Here is a 21,363-nt window from a genome sequence, read left to right on the forward strand (position 1 = left end):
GTCCGTGCTGGTCTTGGTTAATATCTAGGGTGAAATACTTAAATACCCATTTTTGGGATTACCAAGTCTGAAATACTCATTTACCGGTATTACCGCCCTATATGCCCACAATTTGCGACATATGCGAAGGCGCGCAGTCAAATACGCCCTCCAAGAAGGCGTATTGATTAAATACGACACAGTGCAAAGCGTATTGTTTGAATACGCCACAGACACACCACTATTACTAGCCTAATACGCTGCATATAAAGGCGTATCTTTGGTCCAGAAAGCGACACCAAAATTGTGAGAACATACGAGTCGTGACTCACTTGGACTCACTAGATGAGTCTGCAACTGTATCTTGTTCACTATAACCCATATTAACAACAGAGGTAGATTGAATATTTTAGGGGACAAATTGTGAATTCATTTTTCCATCCCATGCATCGCTATCGAGTGATGAGAGATCAATAACAACACTTTCAATTCATGATGGTCACTTGCCCTTGAGTTTTTAGTCGGCAAAGCTGTGTATATGTACTATATCATAGCATGACAGTGATACGCCGTTGGATATAGCGTAGAACTTAGGTATTTTGGTCATATAGCGTAGAACTTAGGTATTTTGGTCGCCCGTCCCGGAAACAGGTATTTTGGGCATATATACCTTAAAAAGTGAGTAGTTTGGGCAATTTTTCTAATATCTATATATTTTTAATTTTATTTTGTATAATTTTATTAAAATTCTATATAAATAATTAAATACTAAATACTGATTATATAAATATAATTTCAAGTTAGGTTCAAATAATATAAATAGTATATGATTGATGAGATTTTATTCATAAATAATAATATAAATGTTCGTTGTTGGTGAGTGAAATTTGAATCTGAAAACTTATATGTATCTTTATAAATAATATAAATGTTTGTTGTTAACGAGATTTGAACATGAGAATTTATATGTATCTTTGTAAATAATAATATTAATGTTTGTTGTTAACGGGATTCGAACCTAAGAAATTGTGAAATGTATTTTTTTGGTATTTGGATATAATGGTTCTGGTTATTTGATGAAGAAGATCTGACGGTCGTGATGGAAAATGATAACCAAAATAAGAGGTTAACCAAATTACAAATTATACTTCATTCCGGCATTATAGTATAGTATAGATTAATAATTAAAATTTAAGCTTTTTTATTTTAAAAAATTTCACATTTTCTTTTTTCTTTTCTATTGTAAGCAAATCTTGAAAAGGATTTATTTCTCATAAACTAGCGTTTCCTAAGAAAAAAAAGACGGTGGCCTTAAATGTCACTTTCATATAAATTATGGTCCAAAATGTCAGTTTTGGTAATAATGACCCAAAATATCACTTTATAATGGTACTTCGTCTTACGTTTTGTATTTTTTTTTTAAAAATGCAAAACGGTACATAGTGTACCGTTTTGGCACTTTGTTTTTTTTTAATTTTTTTTTATAATGTGCAAAACATTAGTTGAAGTAGTGTTTTGACTCAAAACGGTACATCATATAGCGTTTTGTACCAAAACATTACTTTATCTATCGTTTTACACATATAATTTAAAAAAATAAAAAATTTAACCTCAAATAAAAAATTGGTAATCCTAAAATACAAAAAAAAATTTAAATTATTTTTAAAACCCAAAAGGGGATTGGTGAACTCTAAAATGTTAAAATTTATTAAAATAAGTTACACTTTTAAATTTAAAGTTATTTAATTTAATATTTTACATATTTGGTTCATAGGGTTTATGCCCTAAACCCCAACTTAAATTAGGGTTTAGGATAAACGCCAGACTAAAAATATTAAATAAAAAAATATTGAAAAATGTAACATTAAATGATGTTTGCAGGCCCTAAATAATACACCAAAACAAGCTTAAAATAAGGAAAAAAAATTGAAAACACAAAACGTGACTTGAAATCACGTTGCTACATTAGAAAATAAAAAAAATAAGAGGCAAAACACTACATTAGCCCGTTTTGAATTGAAATTTTGGGTCATAATTTTTAAAATTGATATTTTGAACATTTTTAATTTAAATTGTGACATTTTGATCCATTTCTCCTAACAAATGAAATAAAATAAATGTAAGGACTTGTTTGGAAGCGTATCATTCTCAGCGGAGCACGCCACCTTTAAATGGCCACTTTAATGTGCCAAACCAAACGCAGCCTTGCGATGATCATCATCATCCACTTGTTCTTGAATTTTCTCTCAATTTACACACAAATTGACAAAACCCAAATCTCAAAATCAGATCTTTAGAGTTATTACCATGTAAAATCTCACTTAAACCCATCAATTTTATTTATTTTTTATTATTATTATAATTTTCTTGATTTTTAATTCATAAATATGTGATTAAAGTTTCAGGTTTTAATGGAGTATGCTACAGATGAGTTGCCAGAGGAAGATAATTTTGTAAGATCACTCTTTCTATGTGTGTGTGTGTGTTGTGCGTGTAAAATTAATATTAAAGTTGTGATTTTTATTGTGTTCTTGATATGTAATATATGAAAGTTGTGATTTTTATTGGTGTTTTTTGATAAGTAATTAGTTAGTTGTAGTGAAAAGTGCTGATGGTTTTTAGTGAAGTAAGCCAGAGATGACGTGGAAGTGTTTTTGTTGATTTTTACGGAAATTTTGTTATGGAAAGGGAATTATTTTAAGAGAATGTAGTAGAAAAATTTGTGTTGTTGAATCTGAGTTAATGAAGTTGTTTATGATTTTGAAGGTTAGAGCTCGAAGATTAAGTTGTTTGCTAGAGGAACGTATAATAAGTTGATTTTTGTGGATTTTAATTAGATAAAATGTTGAATGCTGTGCGATATTTACGATGGTTTAAGATGGTTTTGGTTTATGTTTCATAACTGTAAATGTCATGTGGGATGAAATGGTGCAGGATTACTCTGGTTTGGAAGGCGAAAAATGTGGGATATGCATGGATATTGTCATTGACAGGGGAGTTTTGGATTGCTGTCAACACTGGTATATATATCTTCTTTAATTTTTTTTTTTTAATTTCCATGATAAGATAGTGGATGTAGTTTATCACCCGTGGATATCAGTGTCTTTCTCTTAGTTACTACTCTAGCTTTTTATGTCAAACACGAAATTTAAACTCCTTTAATTAATTTGTGTGCCAAGGTTTTGTTATGAAACATAGTTCAGTAAGTCTGGCTAGAACTTGTAGACTGCGCACTTGAACATGAAATCAGTTGTCTGTCTATTTGCAATATTTTAATTTGCTTCAGCATTATGGCCCTTGTTACAAATCTTTTATGTGTTGTACAACATTAGCAACGAGTTTTAATAACCTGTCTTTCATACGTAAATGTCTTGTGAGCAATAAGATGTAGTTGCCCGTATAACGTGTCTGCCTTGTATTTCTACAATTTTTCATGGACCTCTTGATTGATGTTTAAGTTTTCAACTGAGCTATGTCTTAAATTTTCTTGTTTGTTGCTGCTTGACAGCATAACAAATATCTGGTTGTCAGATACTAATAATATATTAGCATGCTTCCATTATCCCAGTCACTCAGTCATGCCAAGTAATTAACTTGCATATTGTTCTCTATTGCACAAGTGATTTATGCATTATGCTCCATTGTCAGAATGAATTCTACTTATGTATTATATGGTTAGCTTAAGAGAATTACTTGTAGAAAAAGGTGAATGCTACTTATGTATTATATGGTTAGCTTAAGAGAATTACTTGTAGAAAAAGGTGATATTGTACCCTCACACATAATTTAAATTTGTGTGCAACTGTCATTTCCTCTATCAATTACTGTTGGATGTAAATGTTGTTGGTCATACTTTCAGTAATTTTTTTGATTGAATTTAAAATAATGCAAAGTGCTGCTTAGCATCAACAGTATTTGAGAAAATTTTCATGCGTTCTTTCTGAATTTGCATCAGTGTACTTAAACCATTTGATCATCCTATGCACTATTTATGATGAAAAAACTTTGAACATTTCTTTTTTGCTTGGTCAGCAACTAAGAACTTCGGGAAGCTATATTAAGAGGTTGTAGTACAATGCCCTTGGAGAACCATTCGAATTAAACAACAAATTTTTAATCTAGTGTACTTGCATTAATGTATTTTCTGTAATAAATAATCTTCAAAATTGCAGGTTCTGTTTTTCATGCATTGATAACTGGGCTACCATTACGAATCTATGTCCACTTTGCCAAAATGAGTTTCAACTGATTACATGTGTGCCTGTAAGTAATAAAATTTATGTTACCTTGCCGGATTGTAATGTTATTCTTTTGTCTTGAGTTTCCGTCATTAGGTATTCCTTCACATCTTCAATACTTGGTCCTACAAGTGTTTGATCTCTCTCACCTTTTGCTTTTACTTTGTCTGACTTCGAAGGTATATGATACCATTGGAAATAACAGCGTTGATGAGGACTTGCAATCCAGGCAAGTGATTTATGTTATTAATATTTTTCAAGCATGAGGACTTGCTGCTTTATTAAATGCTATTTATCTAGATGTGAACAGAATAAATCAGCGGATTTATTGTGTTTTTACTTATTGCTGAGATAGATATTTATCCTCTTCATCTTAAGCCTCAAAATGTACCTTTATAATCAGATTATTTAATCATAACTCATAACATACTGAAAATATGTAAATGGATTTTTTTGCTGAATTGCATTTTGTAATTTATCAAGCCATTATATTTTGCGAAAACGCAACAACAGACATGGAAAGTATAAACATGTTTCATTGTACTATTTTAATATTGAATATTGTTATATTACATCGAAGTTGATGGAAAATTTTTAAGTTTCCATGTGTTTTAGTCTTTTGGCTAATATGATTTGTAATGCGGCTGATATTTGCTTCTTGTGTCTGGAAGCCTTCATATGTGTTTATATTTTCTCATCAGGTTTTACTTGTGACTGTTGAATTTATATGTATTTTAACCTGCCTTATATATTTGTGCATCTTGTAAGAGTAAATATTGGATTGCAGAGACCTCCGAAGTGACAAATTTATCTTTATGTGATCCCTTTTACATAAAATGGTTTGAACATTAGTGCAACAGATTTCATTCACAAATATATTCTTGATAATTTCTGTTTGTGTTTTAAACCTGTTTATGATGTTATATCTGCAGAGATGATGATTGGTGCATTGAAGGAAAAAACAACACCTTATCGTTTCCATCATACTATATCGATGAAAATGTGAGTAACTTACAGTTTCTACTAAAGTTAGTAAGGTAATGAATATTTCTCATGTAAAGTTGTGACTATTAGCAGAGGGCTCCTCTTAGTGTCTTTTATTTACTTGGTTTATAGATAAGTTAAATGTCAGTTGATTTAGTTAATTCAGGAATAAAAAGCATTAAAGCCTTCTTGGCATGGATGGCAGCTAAATGACAACATGTTTTAGATTGCAAAACGACATAACTGAAACCTTAACTTCAAGATCACAGCAAAGGCTTCAGAGTAAGACCTTTGCAGATCTTAAGGCTCAAGATTGGGCAAAAATCCGTGTAGTTATAGTGATCCTGAATATTTTCAATACCGAATTGCCTAGTTACCTAACATGCTGGATTTCGTGGTGTGAATCTGTTTTGAAGAGAAGAAATTGGGTTAAGTTTCTCTCCAGGGGGTGTTTTCATGTTTTTTTTTAATTGGAAGTGAATACAGGAAGGGTGAGAGAGTATCTTTTCTCTTTAGGTGGGAAGATTGGGAATTAAAAAAAATGGGCTCTTAAGTTATAATCATGCGCCAAACTCGATCCTGCTACTGAAAGTCACAATACCAATATAATCCTCAAGTATTCAATATACATATGGTTACAAAGACATAACTGTATTTTGAATGTTTCAGAAAAATTTCTTTGCTTTTTTTCCTTGCTGAGGAACACAAAAAAGAATATAATGCGATACTTCCTTTTCTTATAAATAAACTGAGAAAGACATAAAAGAAATTATTTTGATTTTTTTCCTTTGATTACCTTATCTTTTAAGTTCTATACTCTGTCATCTTGTAGGCAGTTGTCTGTTTGGATGGAGATGATTGCAAGGTCAGAAGTATGTCGGCATCAATCGAAGAATACTCGAATCTTGATACATCAATTGCTTGTGATTCATGTGATATATGGTAACCCCTATCTTATGAGTGAGAGTGAGCGAATTTGTGATATCATTGTTTAATTGGAATATAAACTGGCCAAAATCTTCTGTTTTGTTATTCTTCATAAGATTTCATTTTAAAGTTACATTGAGAGTGCATATTTACTAATTAGTCTGATTTCCTTGACTTCTTGACTAATAGTTAACTGTCCCCTAAGTTTTGTAGACCCTATGCACTGATCTTAACAAACGTAATTGAGCAACTTGATGAACTCAATTTCAACATCTGTTCATATGGTATGAACTTGTCGTAACCCGATACACCTTCGTCGGAACATGTTTTAGAGATGATTTTTAATAGGATTTTCATGAAATGTTTCATGGTAGAGTTTCTGACCTAGATAAACAACCACAAGTACTATACAAGACCTATCAACCACTACCTCTTCCCTCCTTTCCTAGTCAGAGTCTAGCTGTCATAAAGAATAATTTAAGTGATAGCTCACTATAGAAGTTTTCCCAGAATGTGATTTCATCACAAAATATATGTATATATAATTGGTATTGCATATTATGTCGAGCACATTTACATCCTATTAATGCTTTAATTGTGTTAACTTATTTAGTTACTTAATTTATTCATATTTTGATCTCAAGTATAATTCTGATTATACGATTGAATGTTTTCTCATCTAGTTATCTCTTGACCTTCATGGACTCAGGTATCATGCGTTCTGTGTGGGATTTGATACTGAGGGCACATGTGAGAACTCATGGTTATGCCCAAGGTAATGGCCAAGGTTATTGAAGATTTAGCACAAGAAGTTTACATGTCACATGCTCCCAGTTGGACATCAGATAAACATGTACATAGTCTGGCATCTCCCTCATAAAGTGCATTGTTTGGATTATGTAGGAATCAGAATTAATTTTACAGTTATTTTTTAGCACAGGGTTTTTTATTGGAAGAATTTATCACTAGTTTAAGTTTTGTGTTGGGTCGCTAGTGTCCCAGCAAAGACCTGAATTTATTTTTATTTTTGCTAAACAACAGCAAGGACCTAAAGATCGAAAGAGAAATCATCTTGCTGTATGTTGCAGTCATCAATTGAAATTTATTTTACAACCATTCCATTGTCTGCAGCTTTCTTTAGTTTTTAGTTTAATAAATGTCAGCTATAGAAATATAATACCCGAACAAACATTCCCCCACTGAGGCTTGAACCTTGACCTTTTATTACCAAGAGGAGAGGGGAATCCGCTAGGCTAAGCCTTGTAGATTATGAGGCTCCAGCTTGATAAAGACGAGTATGATAAATTTTTACTGTCAGCACTGTAGCTCTAAACTGTTACTTTTGTGACACACTATGGCGATGCAGGTGTATAATGCAACATAGATCAGACAAAATTCTATTGACTGGGTCCAGCAACCTGTGTGCTTCAGAAAATTCGAGCTATCAATGTCTTGTCGACCCTGGTTTGTCAGGGAAAGTGGTGGTATCTGTTGCTGATGCTGGAGAAACAGCTGTCGTTGTGTCGATGCTTGAAGGGAAGCAAGAAACCGAGAAACAAATTCAAACAACCATGCCATGTTTAGAAATGTGCGAGATGAAAGCACCATTTCAAGTGTCAGATTCTCTTAATGATGCTGGAAGGAAGTCTGCTACAGCAGCAGTTGAAAAAATTGAAGAACAAGAAAGGGAAAAAGTCTTCTCAAGTTCTAATATATCCGAGGATGTTAAAATACATGAATCTCTTCCTAGTTCTAACAAGCAGAAGCTGGAAACACCATCAAACAGCCTTGATGTAGGAGCAAATTCAGTGCCAGATGAACTTAAATTGGCTTTATCACAAGAGTCATCAGACATATTACCTTCAGTTTTTGAGTCTGCTTTTGGTGATGAAGGAATAAGTGCGCCATCAAATGGATCTGAAATTTCTACTAGCAAGTTATTAGATCAACATTGCAGTCAAGCGACTTTTGAATCTGGTATAAATCTTTACCTTTATTTATTTGTGAGCTCTTTTGTTGCGTAAAGAAAGTTTTGTAGTATTTTTATTTTGTTTTCAATTGACTTTCATGTTAATTAAGAAATTAAAATTTCCACATTTAATATCCTCTCTTACGAATCGTAGGGGATATAGCGAACGACAAACCAGCTGAAGACCAAGTGGATGTAGGTGATGATTTAAAAGAATGCCCATTGCAAGGTACATCTAGGCCATGCATGACTAGATAAAACCAGAATTAGTTAGTGTTTGTAAAGCATTTCTGCAATATAATTAGATTTGATTCTTATTTTACAGAGTATTTATCGCCTCTATTTAAATTCTTACAGAAGAGACTACGGTTGATAGGAAGAAGGATGTTAATGGAAGTCACGGTACAAAGAGAAAGAATAGAGATTGGAGGTAATTACTTTTTAACTAGTAACTACCATACATTCCTGTATATATCAACCAAAGTAATTTGCAGCTAATTTGAAATTATTAATTGAATAACTTTGGACTCTAGATTCACTTTAATGATGCGTTTTGTGCTGCAAGTTTATTCTCACATAGTGAAATTATTCTGCACTTAAATTTTGTGTAATAGTCCAGGGTTGTTGGATGTCTAGTATTATCTGGTCAGCTGGTCTGATATAAATGTGTGGGGTGATGGCTTAGAATACCCTAGTTTTAGAAAAGCTAACAAGAATCACTGGTCTGAAAGTTTTGGCCAGAAATACCCACGAGGTACCCATTTGACAAATGGATATCACCGAAGAATTTTAAAAAACAGAAAATAATAAAATTCAACCAAATCTAAATGGGTATCACCACAAAGAATATAAAATATATATTTAAAAAACAAAATTCAAGTGTATACACATCTTTAAAATGAATATTACCCTAAGGCATGCTAGAATTGTGTATTACGGTGATACACATTCTATTCGCTCTAACGCATTCTAGAATTGTGAATTACGGTGATACTCAGTCCATGCGCCAAAAAAATTAAACTAAACTTTTCCCCAAAATAAAAAAATTGGGGTACCCATTTAGGAAATTCGTATCCAGTGGGTAAAAATGGTCAGAACATTAAAACTGTGTGTGTTCTCATTACCTGGTCTATATTTTTGTCATATTTTCGTAAACGTGTCGCATGCACTTTCTTGTATGAGGAGATTTGTTTAGTTACCAATTCTCCTAAAACCTCAAGGTGTTTAGAGGGGGGCTTATTTGGATCATATTATATATTTAATACTTTCTCTCATTCGAAAGCCCATTTTTGGGTTGAAGAGTGGTTTACCATGTTAAGTTACTGGTTCTTTTAGAGCCACAAGGTGTTGGAAGTTCTTATATGGATATGTCGGTAACAAGAGTATATGGCATTGAATGTGTTAAGAAACACTAGCTGCAGTTGACATGATCTTTAATATCGTGTTCTTTTTCTATATTCTGAATTTCTTGATTATACTGCAAATACAATTTGGTTGTCTTTACAGAAGTACTGAGGGAAAAAGTAGAGCTAAAACTGGAGGTAAAACTACAACAAAGAAAGTCAAGGCTGAGGGGAGCATGCAACAGACTCATGCAAGGGACCAGGCTGATGAGTGTGTTAAAGAAAACACTCTGAAGTTATCTGGTTTAACTGTCAAGGCTGAGGGGAGCATGCAACAGTTTCATGCAAGAGACCAAGCTGATGAGTATGTTAAAGAAAACATTCCGAAGGTATCTGGTTTAACTGCTGTTTCTAAAGACAGAAAAGTAAGGGCAAATTCTGACGAGAAGACGGTCACTACTAGTATAATGGATGTAGTTCGCGATACGGAACAACTTGCAGACACTTCCTCTAGGACCAGAGATAATGCAACTGGCTTAAGGGTAAAAAAAATATTGAGGCGACCTACTGAGGACAAGGAGTCATCAATGCTAGTTCAAAAGATAAGAAAAGAAATCAGAGATGCTGTCCGAAACAGAGTATCCAAAGAAAATGGAGACAACCATTTTGATCCGAAACTTTTGACTGCTTTTAGGGCTGCTGTGGTAGGACAGGTACCTGAATCTAAAAATTATTTGCCTGTGGATATGAAGGCAAGAAAGTCATTACTGCAAAAGGGCAAAATACGTGAAAATCTAACTAAAAAAATATATGGTATGGGTGGAAAAAGGCGTAGGGCATGGACCAGAGATTGTGAAATTGAATTTTGGAAGTATCGGTGCTCAAAAATTTCAAAGCCTGAAAAAATTGAGACCTTGAAGTCTGTTCTCAACCTGCTAAGGAAAAGTCCAGAGAGAAAAGAAACTAAGCTAAAAAATGAAAGCGCTGGTCAAAGTTCTATTCTTTCACGATTATATTTGGCCGATTCATCTCTTTTTCCTCGAAAGGAGGACATCAAACCTGTGTCAACTATGAAAGCTGCCGGTATTTCTGGACAAAATAAGGATGTTAGATCTACAGAAAAATCTCTTACTTCAGGTTCTGGAAACAACTGTTCGGAAACTCTGTTTACGAACAATGCAAGCATTATGTGTACGGTTCCAACTTTAAAAGGTGAAGTTCCATCCCATAAATCAAAGTCAAACAGATTTGCATTAGGGTCATCAAAATCTTCTATAGGGGCTTCCAACTCCCAGAAGGAAACAAATAGTAAATCTGATGATATCCAGGCTGACAAAAGAAAATGGGCCCAGCAGTTTCTTGCACGGAAAGCTGCTGTAGCAGGAACTAATGCATCGCAAGAACAAGATGACACTGCTGTGCTCAAAGGACAGCACACTTTATTAGTATGTCATTTTTGTACTCTTTTCCTAGTGTCCACCTATATATGCAACCTCTAATACTGTTTCTATAATGTTTTGATCAGGCTCAGTTACCAAGAGATTTGCGGCCAGTTTTGGCAGTCAGTCGTCATAATAAAATCCCCATATCGGTTAGGCAGGTAAATAGTTGGTGTCTGAGAATTGTAGGACAGGCCTTGTCCTGCAGAATGATATATCAAACTATCAGATTTCTATGCCTTCCTATGATGACGAGTGACCTGAGGAAATAAAAATGACCTATTAAATTCATTATATCACAATAGAGATGTATTAAAAGTATATGCATGCAGTCATGCGGAAGAATCTGTTGTCTTTTATCGATTTATTATGTTAAAGAAGTGTTTAGATTCCTTTAGAATAAATGATTTGTAACATCTCAAGTCCGTCAATCTTGAGTCACAGGATGACAGGAATGTGGCTCAAAATATTTGTCCTTTTACACTTGTTCACTAATTTTTCTTGCTTTCTTCTTTGCTTCCCCTATCCACCCAGCTACCACGCAGACCCTCAGTGGAAGCATTACTATGTACTGAATCACTGAGGCTAGTCCTGTCATTTTTCTGCAGTCACTCGTCACTGCTCTTCTTGCTTATGTATTCCTCCACTAAACACCACCTTGAGCCTGTATTTATTGTTGGTTATTACGATAAAGGCTGTTTTCTTATCTGGACAAATCAAGCCATGTTCCAAAAAGAAATATCAATACTGTTGGTCGTCACATAAGCAAACTTGAAGTATCTCTCTTTGACCTTGTAAAGTCATGGACTTCTATCAATAATATTAGCAAGTTTAGTTAGTAATTTGACCAAGTTTATATAGTCTGCCTATGACTTGCTGAACCTCTGTCATGCAGGCTCAACTTCACCGCCTCACAGAACACTTCCTAAGAAAAACAAATATGCCAGTCAATCGCAGAACTGCAGAAATCGAGTTGGCAGTAGCAGATGCAGTTAATATTGAAAAAGAGGTTGCTAACAGGTCAAACAGCAAGCTTGTATATGTAAATCTATGTTCCCAGGAGTTGTTACATAGATCAGATAGCACTTTGTCTGGTAAATCAGTAGAGTCAAACCCTAATCCAGTTTCAGAAATTCCTGCTGATAGAATGGTAAAAGCTACCAATGATCTTTCGTCCAGCTTGGCTGTTGAAGAGGCATTAAGGAATGCCGGGCTTTTGTCTGATTCCCCGCCAAATAGTCCACATCACCAATTGGAGGAAATCGAGAAAGCTGATGATTCGAAAAGGCCTTTACACGAGGGACCTGATAATGTATTTGAAATTGATTCTGAACCAGAACTTGATATATATGGCGATTTTGAGTATGATTTGCAAGATGATGACTTCATTGGTGCTAGTACATTAAAAGGATCTGAGTTGCAAGCAGAAGAACCAAAATTGAAAGTGGTTTTCTCTACCATCGACTCCAATCGACCAAATGATACTCAGGAAATGGAAGATATGAAGAAGCCAGCAATGGCCGAGGAACCCAACAATTCTTCCAAATGTATTGATAGTGCTAATTCAAGCACGGGGACTTTATATATCAACAGTAAGGCGGACAAGTCTGATCCTCATAATTCTTCACTTGATGATGAAGGAGAAGAGCTTTCTCTTGCAGAATGTGAAGAATTATATGGACCTGACAGAGAACCTCTAATTACAAAGTTTCCAGAAATTGCCTATATGAAGCCATATGAATCAGTACTCACAAACTTGGTCCCAGTCCCTGATAATAATAAAGATGAGGGATCGAGTCAAACACTTGAGGCGTCTGACAAAGATAAAGGGACTTCAGGAATAAACCCGTCAGTGACCACTGTTGGCGATGTAGAAAATGTGTCCAAGCAGTCCCGGAGTAGCACTACAATTAAGGAGAAAGCAGATAGAGCAAAGCAGCAAGATCGTGGCAACTCGGTTCATAAGAAGGTATCAAACAAAGTAGAATACAGAGGATCATAAACTTCCTTCTTACAAATTGATTGGTTCTTAGAAAGTGTCAGAGCTTTTGTTTTGCTTCTCACTATTTATCTATATGTTTACAGGTAGAAGCTTATATAAAAGAGCACATTAGACCTCTCTGCAAAAGTGGCGTAATCAGTGTTGAACAGTACCGATGGGCTGTAGGGAAGACAACTGATAAAATCATGAAACATCACCAGAAAGACAAAAATGCAAATTTTCTTATCAAGGAAGGTGAGAAAGTGAAGAAACTTGCTGAGCAGTACGTCGAGGCTGCCCAGACCCAGAGGGCATAAAAAATAATCAAGCAATCCCATTTTCAATTTTTTTCCCAAATTTGTCTAGCTTTAGTTGTCTATTTTTGAACAAGGTTTAAAGATGTACAATATAAATCCTACTAGTTCTGTAATTGTCGATACAGTAGCAGATGTTGCTCAAAAATGTAATACCGAAATTTTTCAAGTTTGAAATCAACTGGGGAATTCGTTTAAGCATATGCTGTTACATTTAACCATTTGAAGGCTTTCATGAACCTCACTTGTGGAAAAATTCAAGATTTGAGCATAGAAATGGCACCAAAGAAGGGTGCCATTTGAGCGATGAAAGGGCTACCAAAATTAAAGAATGACAGGTTTGAAAATTCCCATTTTTTGTGGAACCAAGCAGTGATGGTGAATATTTTTTTCATAGTTAGTGAATCAGATTAATGGGATCCATAACCATTGATGCATCTGGTTAACAGAAATTGTAATCTTAATCTCGAATCCAGTTTCTAAATCAGTAATTTGATTGTTTCATTGAAACGGGAACGAGATTCCCACTATCCGGATAATAATATTAGGCATATTCCCACTTCCCATACATTCTAAATCACTTATCCGGGTAATAATATTACGCATGTTCCCTAGCATTCTAAATCACTCTCGTGATCATGTTCCCTAGCATTGTAAATCACTCTCGTGATCACATTCTTAGTACCTCCATTCTCATCCACTAGCCCCCTGTAATTCCACATCCAATGTCTCGCCCATTTAGCCTCAATCAAAGTTGCAAATTATCTAAGGGACAAAGTAACTATCACTAGCAGCATAATTTCCCAGAGACAAAGTAACTATCATTAGCAGCCGGTAATTTCCCAGAAACTTTGTTGAAAGCTCCAATTTTTCGCGAATGGCATTGTTGATCACTACCCTGTATATATTGGAAGATCCGCAGAAATCTGGTTAAACATCTGAATATTCCAAAGCTAGAGAGCAAAATGTCCAGCAGTTGTAGTCATTTTCATGTCATTATATGACAAAGCTCAGCAGATGCACAGAATTGGAGTCATCATTAACTTGATAAATTCATACACAAAAAAAACCCGCTCATATCAGATTGTTGACAAACACCAGTGGCTCAAAAAAAATTGTTACAGTTAAAATGGTCACAAAAGACTTGCTCACAGATTAGAACCAAACTCCAAAGCAGAGTGGGAGAAAATAATGAAAACCCTAGATGAAGCCTGCCACTTTATTAAACATCCACATCTGTGAACTTTATTAGAAAAAAGCTATGGACAGTTAAACAGAAATATATAGTACTTCAAAGGAAAGACGCTATCTTGAGAATGTCTGCTAGGCCTTGCAAGTTCATAAAAAGGCAACCAGGAGCAGGAAAGAAAAAGAACCAGGTTAAAGCCTAAAAATGAAACCCAAACTTTTACATGGCTATTTTATTCTGGATGACAGATATATATGAATCATACAAAATAAAGGCAGAATGTTAAACATGCTCTTGAAGTTAGCTGTACTGCAATTAAAAAATTATGAAAACTCAACCAGTTCAAAACAAGTAATTGTTTTCTTAAAAAACAAAGGGGAAAAAAACCTCCGCATCACTAACAGAAATCATAGGAAACTGATGTTCCTGAGCATAAATTGATTTCAGTCTAAGTGTTTAACCAGAAGAAGTTTAATCTATAATATATGGAACATATATTAATTCACAGATCCAATATATCTGATGCAATACTTGGTATTGAGAACCCTGCCAACTGAATGAAACAAAGAAGAAATTCTCAAGGCTTAACACGTTCTCGGATGAATAGCTCCAGTTGAGTTATTTCTCCTGTCCCGCCGGAAGCTTCTGCAACAGTCACCTTGTTACGACAGTGGGAAAATGCAAATGTCTCTCCAGGAATACCAAGTGTGAACTCATTAGAGACATCAGCTTCTGACACCACATTTCGAGATGCTCGAAGTTTGTCACTGTTTGATAACAAGCAGAGCACCAAGAAATCAGACAACTTTAGTTGGAACTCTATGTGTCACACAAAATGCAAAATATATTTGATATCACTTTGTAGCCTTTTTATATTATCAACTACATGAAAATTTAAAGATTCGTACCAAACATGACCTAAAATATTCCCTAAGCTAGGTCATTGCAAAACAAATAATATGATGCTTTAATTCATTTATATACTTTGTGCTAACAACTTATCAAACAGTGGAAAGAAACAGAAGGGATTAATGTACACATTTCAAATTTCAAATCATATAAATAACTGCGAGTATCATACAAATTAACACATCTTATACAATACATCTGCATCATACAAAGCAATGTCACATCTTGTACTTGGTTCTATGAAACAAGATGGAGGTGAGAGTAAAATACGCGACAGCATGGGAAATTTTATGACAAAATGCGAAGGATATAAGTGGGATAAAGGAATGGGTCTTGCCTTTCAAAAATTAAAGGAATAAAGGTCATAATATATAATATATTATATATTTAACAATTTACATTCGTTTTAGCCTATTTATCCAACTGACAAACCTATCAGACAAGTTGGCTCAAGTAAATTCCAGTTAAACCTCTTTAAAGTAATATGGTTGGGACCAAGAAAAAATATTACTTCAGCGAGTTTATTATTTTATCGGGAGTAAATATACATTGTGTCCATTATGTTGGGACCGGAGAAAAATATTATTTTAGCGAGGTAATTACTTTATTGATTATTACTTCATCGAGGTTCAACTGTAGTGCAAGGAAAAGCATAACAAATATAATTAAGATTTTAATAGAGAAGGGCTTACATTTCCTTCTCCAATTGTTTTCTGATGAACTCCTTGGTATGTGCGGTGACCTTATCCACTTTGTTACATAAGATCAGTACTGGTATATTTTTCTTGACCACACTTGCTTTTGTCAGAATGTCATACAGGTACCTACCAAAAGAAAAACACAGAATGGTGTAATTTTCACCAAAACTTCCACATTTCATACAAAAACTAAAGTTTGAACATACTCTGACACAGCACGGGACTTGGGAAGAAATTCCACAGCGTCCACCACAAACACTACTCCAGCTGCTTGAGGCAAGAAGTCATCAAGTTTAGTTTGAAGACGAGAGTGTCCAGGAACATCAACTAAGTGAACAGGTCTTGTCTTGCCCTTCTGTAAATGACAAAAAGACAAGCACTATAGATAGAATTTAACATGTCACTGTAAACTAGTGCAGGCACTGCCAATAATTCACATACCAAAGGAGTAAAATACTCTATTCACTGAAAATCAAGCTTCAAAATTTAGTAATACATAAACCTACGATATTAAACTATTTATCAATGGAACATGTTACAAGAGGAAAATCAGTTTACCTTAGTGGTCTCTGAGTGCAGCACAAAGCTTCCCTCATTTGGTTCCATTGATGTCACAGTACCCTGATGAGTAGAACCATCTCGAAGCTGGCATATGAGTGAAGTAAAGTCATAAAAATGCATTACAAATATAAGCCTGTACTAACATTCTTTCTGGAAATGCACGGCAACAAGCACTGAAGTACCAAAAGTAAGTAAATTGCAAGCTTCTGAAAAATATGAAAATCACTCCTCAAGCTAAGCAAATTATATCTGGAGATGTAACTAAAACTTTTCATGCCACTCAGTACCGAAGACATTAACATATAGTCATCAATGATTAATATTAGGGTAAAATGAATATTAGCATTAAGCAAAAACAAGGGTCTTGAATGTAGTTTCCTTGTTATCTCAAATTGAAAAGAACATTTACTCCTTTTTTTGGGATGGAAGGGGGGGGGGGGGGTTCCACAAGCAGCACTACAATGAAGTCATTTAGGTTTTTACCTGATAGAAAAGAACAGTTTTTCCACTCCCACTTAGCCCAGTGAGTACAATGGTATTAGATGTCTTACGGTTAAAGAGCCGAACTGCAAAGGACAGGAACATATTATGACAAATCAAGAAAAGTTCATCATGTGATCTTCTATTAAATTTGGTGTTGAAGGTAGAGCAATCTTTTCATTAAACAAGATCCTTAAGAAAAGTTCTACACTTTCCCCCTAGCAACCATTTCCCATAATAACCCCAACTGGGTGCCACCAACAATTTAAAACTACAACATATATAAATAAAAATACTAAAATCCACATTTTCAACATAGAACAGAAAGTAGAACTGGAATAGATTAAAGTGCGAATAATAATGTCAAGTTACATGAAATAGTCTAAATACCGGCCGATATCAACCAAGGATCAAACAAAATGATGGCTCTACTATAGGCCATATCTTAAGCTGATAGTAAGAGAATCTATCATAAATAGCATACTAATCATGTGGTCAACACATCCACCATCTAAATCTCATCATGAATCCTCTACATCTCCTCTCACATCCAATGAGCCAACCTCGAAACCTTCACGTAGTCCACATATGTCCCACGACTCGGAAAGTGCATCGATCCTCCGACCACCGACATTCATCAATGCCTAAAGTCTAGTACATGTACCATTTGTAGGAGGTGGCGCGGGTGCTCTGCCAGAAAAAAAAAAGAATCAACCAAGGCTACGAGCTCCTCATTATGATCACCCGGAGTCCCACACTCACTAACCAACTCAGCAAGCACATGATAAGGAATGGGTGCGGGTCCGCACTGCTGGCTGGAGTCACCTCAGAAGCAGCTGAAGATACGGGCATTCCTGGAAGAATCTGTGAAGGTCCGGCTTGCTGAATATGGTCATGTATGACAGTTACAAGCTCAGATTGAGTGGAAGGCACGGGCTCAGATGATACACGATGATACAGGAAGCTCCTCCTTCGGGTCAGATGAATCATCGACACAACACAAGGTCACGAAAGGGATAGTGTCGGAATCAGGGTGATGCGGGTGGAGGTCCATCGAACTCACTGCGGGTGTCAGAATCATCTGAAATAGAGTTTGGATACTGAAAATAGCAACACAATATGCTCAACTATACAAGCACAATATACTCAACTATATAAGCACAATAAAACCTTAAGCTAACCATATAAACATATTTAGGTTAGATGTCCTAAGGTTGTACTCAGATTAAGATTTTATTGCGCTTATATAGTTGCGTATATTTGTGTTGAAACTTGAAAATATCCAAACTCTAGTTCAGATGATTCACACACCCGCAGTGAGTTTGACAGACCACCTGCATCCCCTGATTCTGAGACTGAGACAGACCTTTCCATGACCCTGCCTTGAATGATTCATCCAACCCGGAGGAGGAGCTTCCTGTATAATAGGAGCCTAGCCTTGCCTTAGCATGTAGCTGTTATACCTGCCCTAGCTAGTTGGACCTTCGTAGATTCTTTGAGGAGTCAGGCAGATTCTTTGAGGAGTGTCCATATCTTCAGCTGCTTCTTCTGAGCTGACTCCGGCCAGCTGTGCAGAGTCTGCAGACCCACACCTGTTCCTTATCATGTGCATGCTGAGTTGGTTCGTCAGTGTGAGACTCTGCATGGTCATATTGAGGAGCTTGTAGCCCTATTTGATTCATTTTCTGGCAGAGCACCTGCACCACCTCCTATGTATGTCTGGTACGGGTACCAACTTGAGGCATTGAAGAATGTCGTTAGTCGGAGGATTGATGCCTTTTCCGAGTCGTGAAACATAAGCACGGACTGCAGGAAGGTTCTGAGGTTGGCTTGTTGGGTTTAAACGGAAACAACCAAACCACTACCTTCTCCAAGAAAAAAAACAAAACAACTACCTTCTCCAAGAAATAAAAAAAAAAACAAAAAAAACGATCGAACCAGCTGAACAGGCAGAAGCAATACATTTATTTAATAAGCAAAACTTGAAGCAAAGTGCAGGTTATTAAAGCCACTAAAACCGGACTGCACATATTAACTAGTGTATTATTTTTAATTTTTGCATTTTTTCATTTTTTGTTTACATCCATTATGCACTTGTGTGCGTGTGCGCAAAGGACAAAGCACTAGATGTATTTTTACATTATTTTTTTGTACATACCACTAAGTTTCTTCCAATCCACATTAGAAGCACCAGCCTTTATACATTGCAGTTCACTGACATCAACCTTAAACCCGTCTCTCTGTACTACTAAATTGTGCTCACTAACATTCTCTATACGATGTTCAAAGGCTTACATGTCAATAAAGAACAAAAGGGTTACCTATAAATCAGCAAAAACTATAAATTGTGCTTAGCTAACATCAGCCTTAACCCCGTCTATCTATACTACTAAATTGTGCTCACTAACATACTCTGCATATCCCAGACTTCTATCAAAATATTACATAATGTTCAAAATCTCATAATTCGAAAAACAACAAAAGGGCTACCTATAAAAAATGAAACGAATAAATTGCGGTTAACTAACATCAGCGTCAACCCCACCTTTCAATACTACCAAATTGTGCTCACTAACATATGATTTCTATCGAAACATTACATGACATTCAAAAGCTCATAAATAGATAATCAACAAAAAGGTCACCTCTAAAAAAGAGAAACATATAAATTACGCTAAACTAACATCAGCCTTAACCCCGTCTATCAATACTACCAAATTGTACTCACTAACATACAACTTATACTGAAACATTACATAATATTCAAAATCTCATAAATCGAAAAACAACAAAATAATTACCTATAAAGAACAGAAACATGGTAACCAACAAGACCAGAAGTGCGACATAAAGTTGAATTGGAGGCACATTTTGAACCATCCACTCATTCTTGTTAATAAAAGGAGGCAACTTTTGAGTCCACTCCTGTTTATTAATCTCCACACTCAAATGTTGAACCCAATCTTGCCCTTTCTTTAACAAATCTTGAACTTCTGACTTCAAAATCTCTACTTTCTCATTCATATCCATTCCTGATACAACCCACAATCAAATTAATCATTATAATTGCAAAAGATTCAAAACCCATGTCATAAAATATCATAATAACAACAATTAAGAAACAAAAATGAGTACTAGGAAAACCCTATTTCAAGAAAGTAAAAATCTCTACTTTCTCATTCATATCCATTCATGATACAACCCACAATCACAATAATTATTATTATTACTAAAGATTCAAAACCCATGTCATAAAATATAATATTAACAACAATTGAGCAACAAAAATGGAAAATTGAAAAACCCTAATTCAAGAAAGTGAGTGTACCTTGATTGTATGTATATGTGTGTGTATGTTTCTCAACAGCTTGGGTCTGCTTAGTTCTGTCAAAACCCAGGCTCAAAAACAATACCCTTCCTCTAGATTTACTAATGCTAGTGTTCTGTAGATTTTGTAGATATATCGGACGATACGTTTTGTTTTGTTTTTCTTTTTCTTTTTTAAGCCCAGCGATGCCGATACATTTCTCTCAAAGAGAGGCAGAGAGAACAATCCCAAACATATTACCGTTTGCTTTTTTCCGTAAAAATTAACTTTTGTTTTTCTTTGCAAAAAAATAAAATGAGTTAAAAAATTAAGGTATTATTAATATTTTTTATATAATACGAATCAGTAGATTATTTTTAATTATAAAAATTTATTTGAAAGTACAAAATTATTATATCTAATTATGTCCCGAATTTTGCGGGAATTCCCGATCTAGCATGGTGCGGATGGGAAAAAGAGTCCATGTTCAGGGGGTGTTGGTCCCAAATATCGCTTTTTGCGATAAAATGACCTTCATTATCACTTTAAGAAAGATGACCCCTAATGTCACTTCAAAACGGGTCTCGGGATCTGTTTTTATATAAATCAAAAACGTGAATGCGGGCAGCGTTTTTCATTGTTTTTTTTTTGTTTTTTAGTACTAAAATGCAAGTTGAGAAAATGACTTTGTTAAAAACATGATCTCAAGTTCCGTTTTGCATTTTTCTTTATTTTTTTATTTTTTTGCCAAAAATAATAAATAATATTATATTTTTAAGCTTAACAAGTTATTTCAAGAAATGTTTTGTTCATATTTCATTGATATCTATAAATATTTTAATATCTTTAAAATCCAAATTGAGAATTGGTGAAACCTAAAAAATTAAAAACAGTTAATAATTACGATTCGGTTCCTAGGGTTTAGGGCCTAAATCCTATATTAAATTAGGGTTTAGGCTCTAGGCTTAAAGGCCCTACACCCTAAACCCTAAATCGGTGCACGTTTTATTAATTTATTTTTTAATATTTCTAAAACCCAAAAGGG

At 34.8% G+C, this 21,363-nt stretch overlaps 2 protein-coding genes across 5 annotated transcripts; one reads left to right on the forward strand and one right to left on the reverse strand.

The window, feature by feature from the left end:
- Positions 1–2,136: 2,136 nt before the first annotated feature.
- Positions 2,137–13,375, forward strand: LOC141659735 (uncharacterized protein At4g10930). 3 transcript variants are annotated; one of them, XM_074466665.1, is made up of 15 exons: positions 2,137–2,288; positions 2,379–2,432; positions 2,914–2,999; positions 4,152–4,242; positions 4,397–4,446; positions 5,150–5,219; positions 6,034–6,143; positions 6,838–6,903; positions 7,495–8,105; positions 8,252–8,326; positions 8,455–8,527; positions 9,604–10,885; positions 10,966–11,040; positions 11,775–12,848; positions 12,965–13,375. In XM_074466665.1, the coding sequence occupies exons 2-15, from the start codon at positions 2,391–2,393 to the stop codon at positions 13,175–13,177; spliced, it is 3,918 nt and encodes a 1,305-aa protein (XP_074322766.1). In that variant the 5' UTR covers positions 2,137–2,288; positions 2,379–2,390; the 3' UTR covers positions 13,178–13,375. The 3 variants fall into 3 exon arrangements, with proteins under 3 accessions (XP_074322766.1, XP_074322770.1, XP_074322773.1); XM_074466669.1 differs by having other exon boundaries at positions 2,142–2,288; positions 2,385–2,432; XM_074466672.1 differs by lacking the exons at positions 2,137–2,288; positions 2,379–2,432; positions 2,914–2,999; ... (1 more) ...; positions 4,397–4,446; positions 5,150–5,219 and having other exon boundaries at positions 6,061–6,143; positions 6,838–6,981.
- Positions 13,376–14,652: 1,277 nt separating this feature from the next.
- Positions 14,653–20,545, reverse strand: LOC141659745 (uncharacterized). 2 transcript variants are annotated; one of them, XM_074466674.1, is made up of 7 exons: positions 20,340–20,545; positions 19,813–20,043; positions 17,015–17,097; positions 16,529–16,615; positions 16,177–16,349; positions 15,965–16,096; positions 14,653–15,130 (listed from the first exon to the last, which is right to left on the reverse strand). In XM_074466674.1, exons 2-7 carry the CDS (start codon positions 20,039–20,041, stop codon positions 14,941–14,943), a joined length of 894 nt encoding a protein of 297 aa, XP_074322775.1. In that variant the 5' UTR covers positions 20,042–20,043; positions 20,340–20,545; the 3' UTR covers positions 14,653–14,940. The 2 variants fall into 2 exon arrangements, with proteins under 2 accessions (XP_074322775.1, XP_074322779.1); XM_074466678.1 differs by having other exon boundaries at positions 16,177–16,325; positions 20,340–20,543.
- Between the last annotated feature and the right edge of the window lie 818 nt (positions 20,546–21,363).

Source organism: Apium graveolens, chromosome 1 (assembly GCF_009905375.1).
Source record: "Apium graveolens cultivar Ventura chromosome 1, ASM990537v1, whole genome shotgun sequence".
Lineage (NCBI taxonomy): Eukaryota > Viridiplantae > Streptophyta > Magnoliopsida > Apiales > Apiaceae > Apium > Apium graveolens.

What these genes read in the sequence shown, in the direction of transcription:
- LOC141659735 (XM_074466665.1), top strand. Translation starts at nt 2,391, where the DNA reads ATGGAGTATGCTACAGATGAGTTGCCAGAGGAAGATAATTTT. An exon ending in AACTCATGGTTATGCCCAAG is followed by an intron (nt 6,904 to 7,494) that starts GTAATGGCCAAG and finishes ATGGCGATGCAG; the next exon opens with GTGTATAATGCAACATAGAT. An exon ending in AAAAGAATGCCCATTGCAAG is followed by an intron (nt 8,327 to 8,454) that starts GTACATCTAGGC and finishes AAATTCTTACAG; the next exon opens with AAGAGACTACGGTTGATAGG.
- LOC141659745 (XM_074466674.1), bottom strand. Translation starts at nt 20,041, where the DNA reads ATGGATATGAATGAGAAAGTAGAGATTTTGAAGTCAGAAGTTCAAGAT. An exon ending in CATGTTTCTGTTCTTTATAG is followed by an intron (nt 17,098 to 19,812) that starts GTAATTATTTTG and finishes TGTCCTTTGCAG; the next exon opens with TTCGGCTCTTTAACCGTAAG. An exon ending in AAGTCCCGTGCTGTGTCAGA is followed by an intron (nt 16,097 to 16,176) that starts GTATGTTCAAAC and finishes TTCTTTTGGTAG; the next exon opens with GTACCTGTATGACATTCTGA.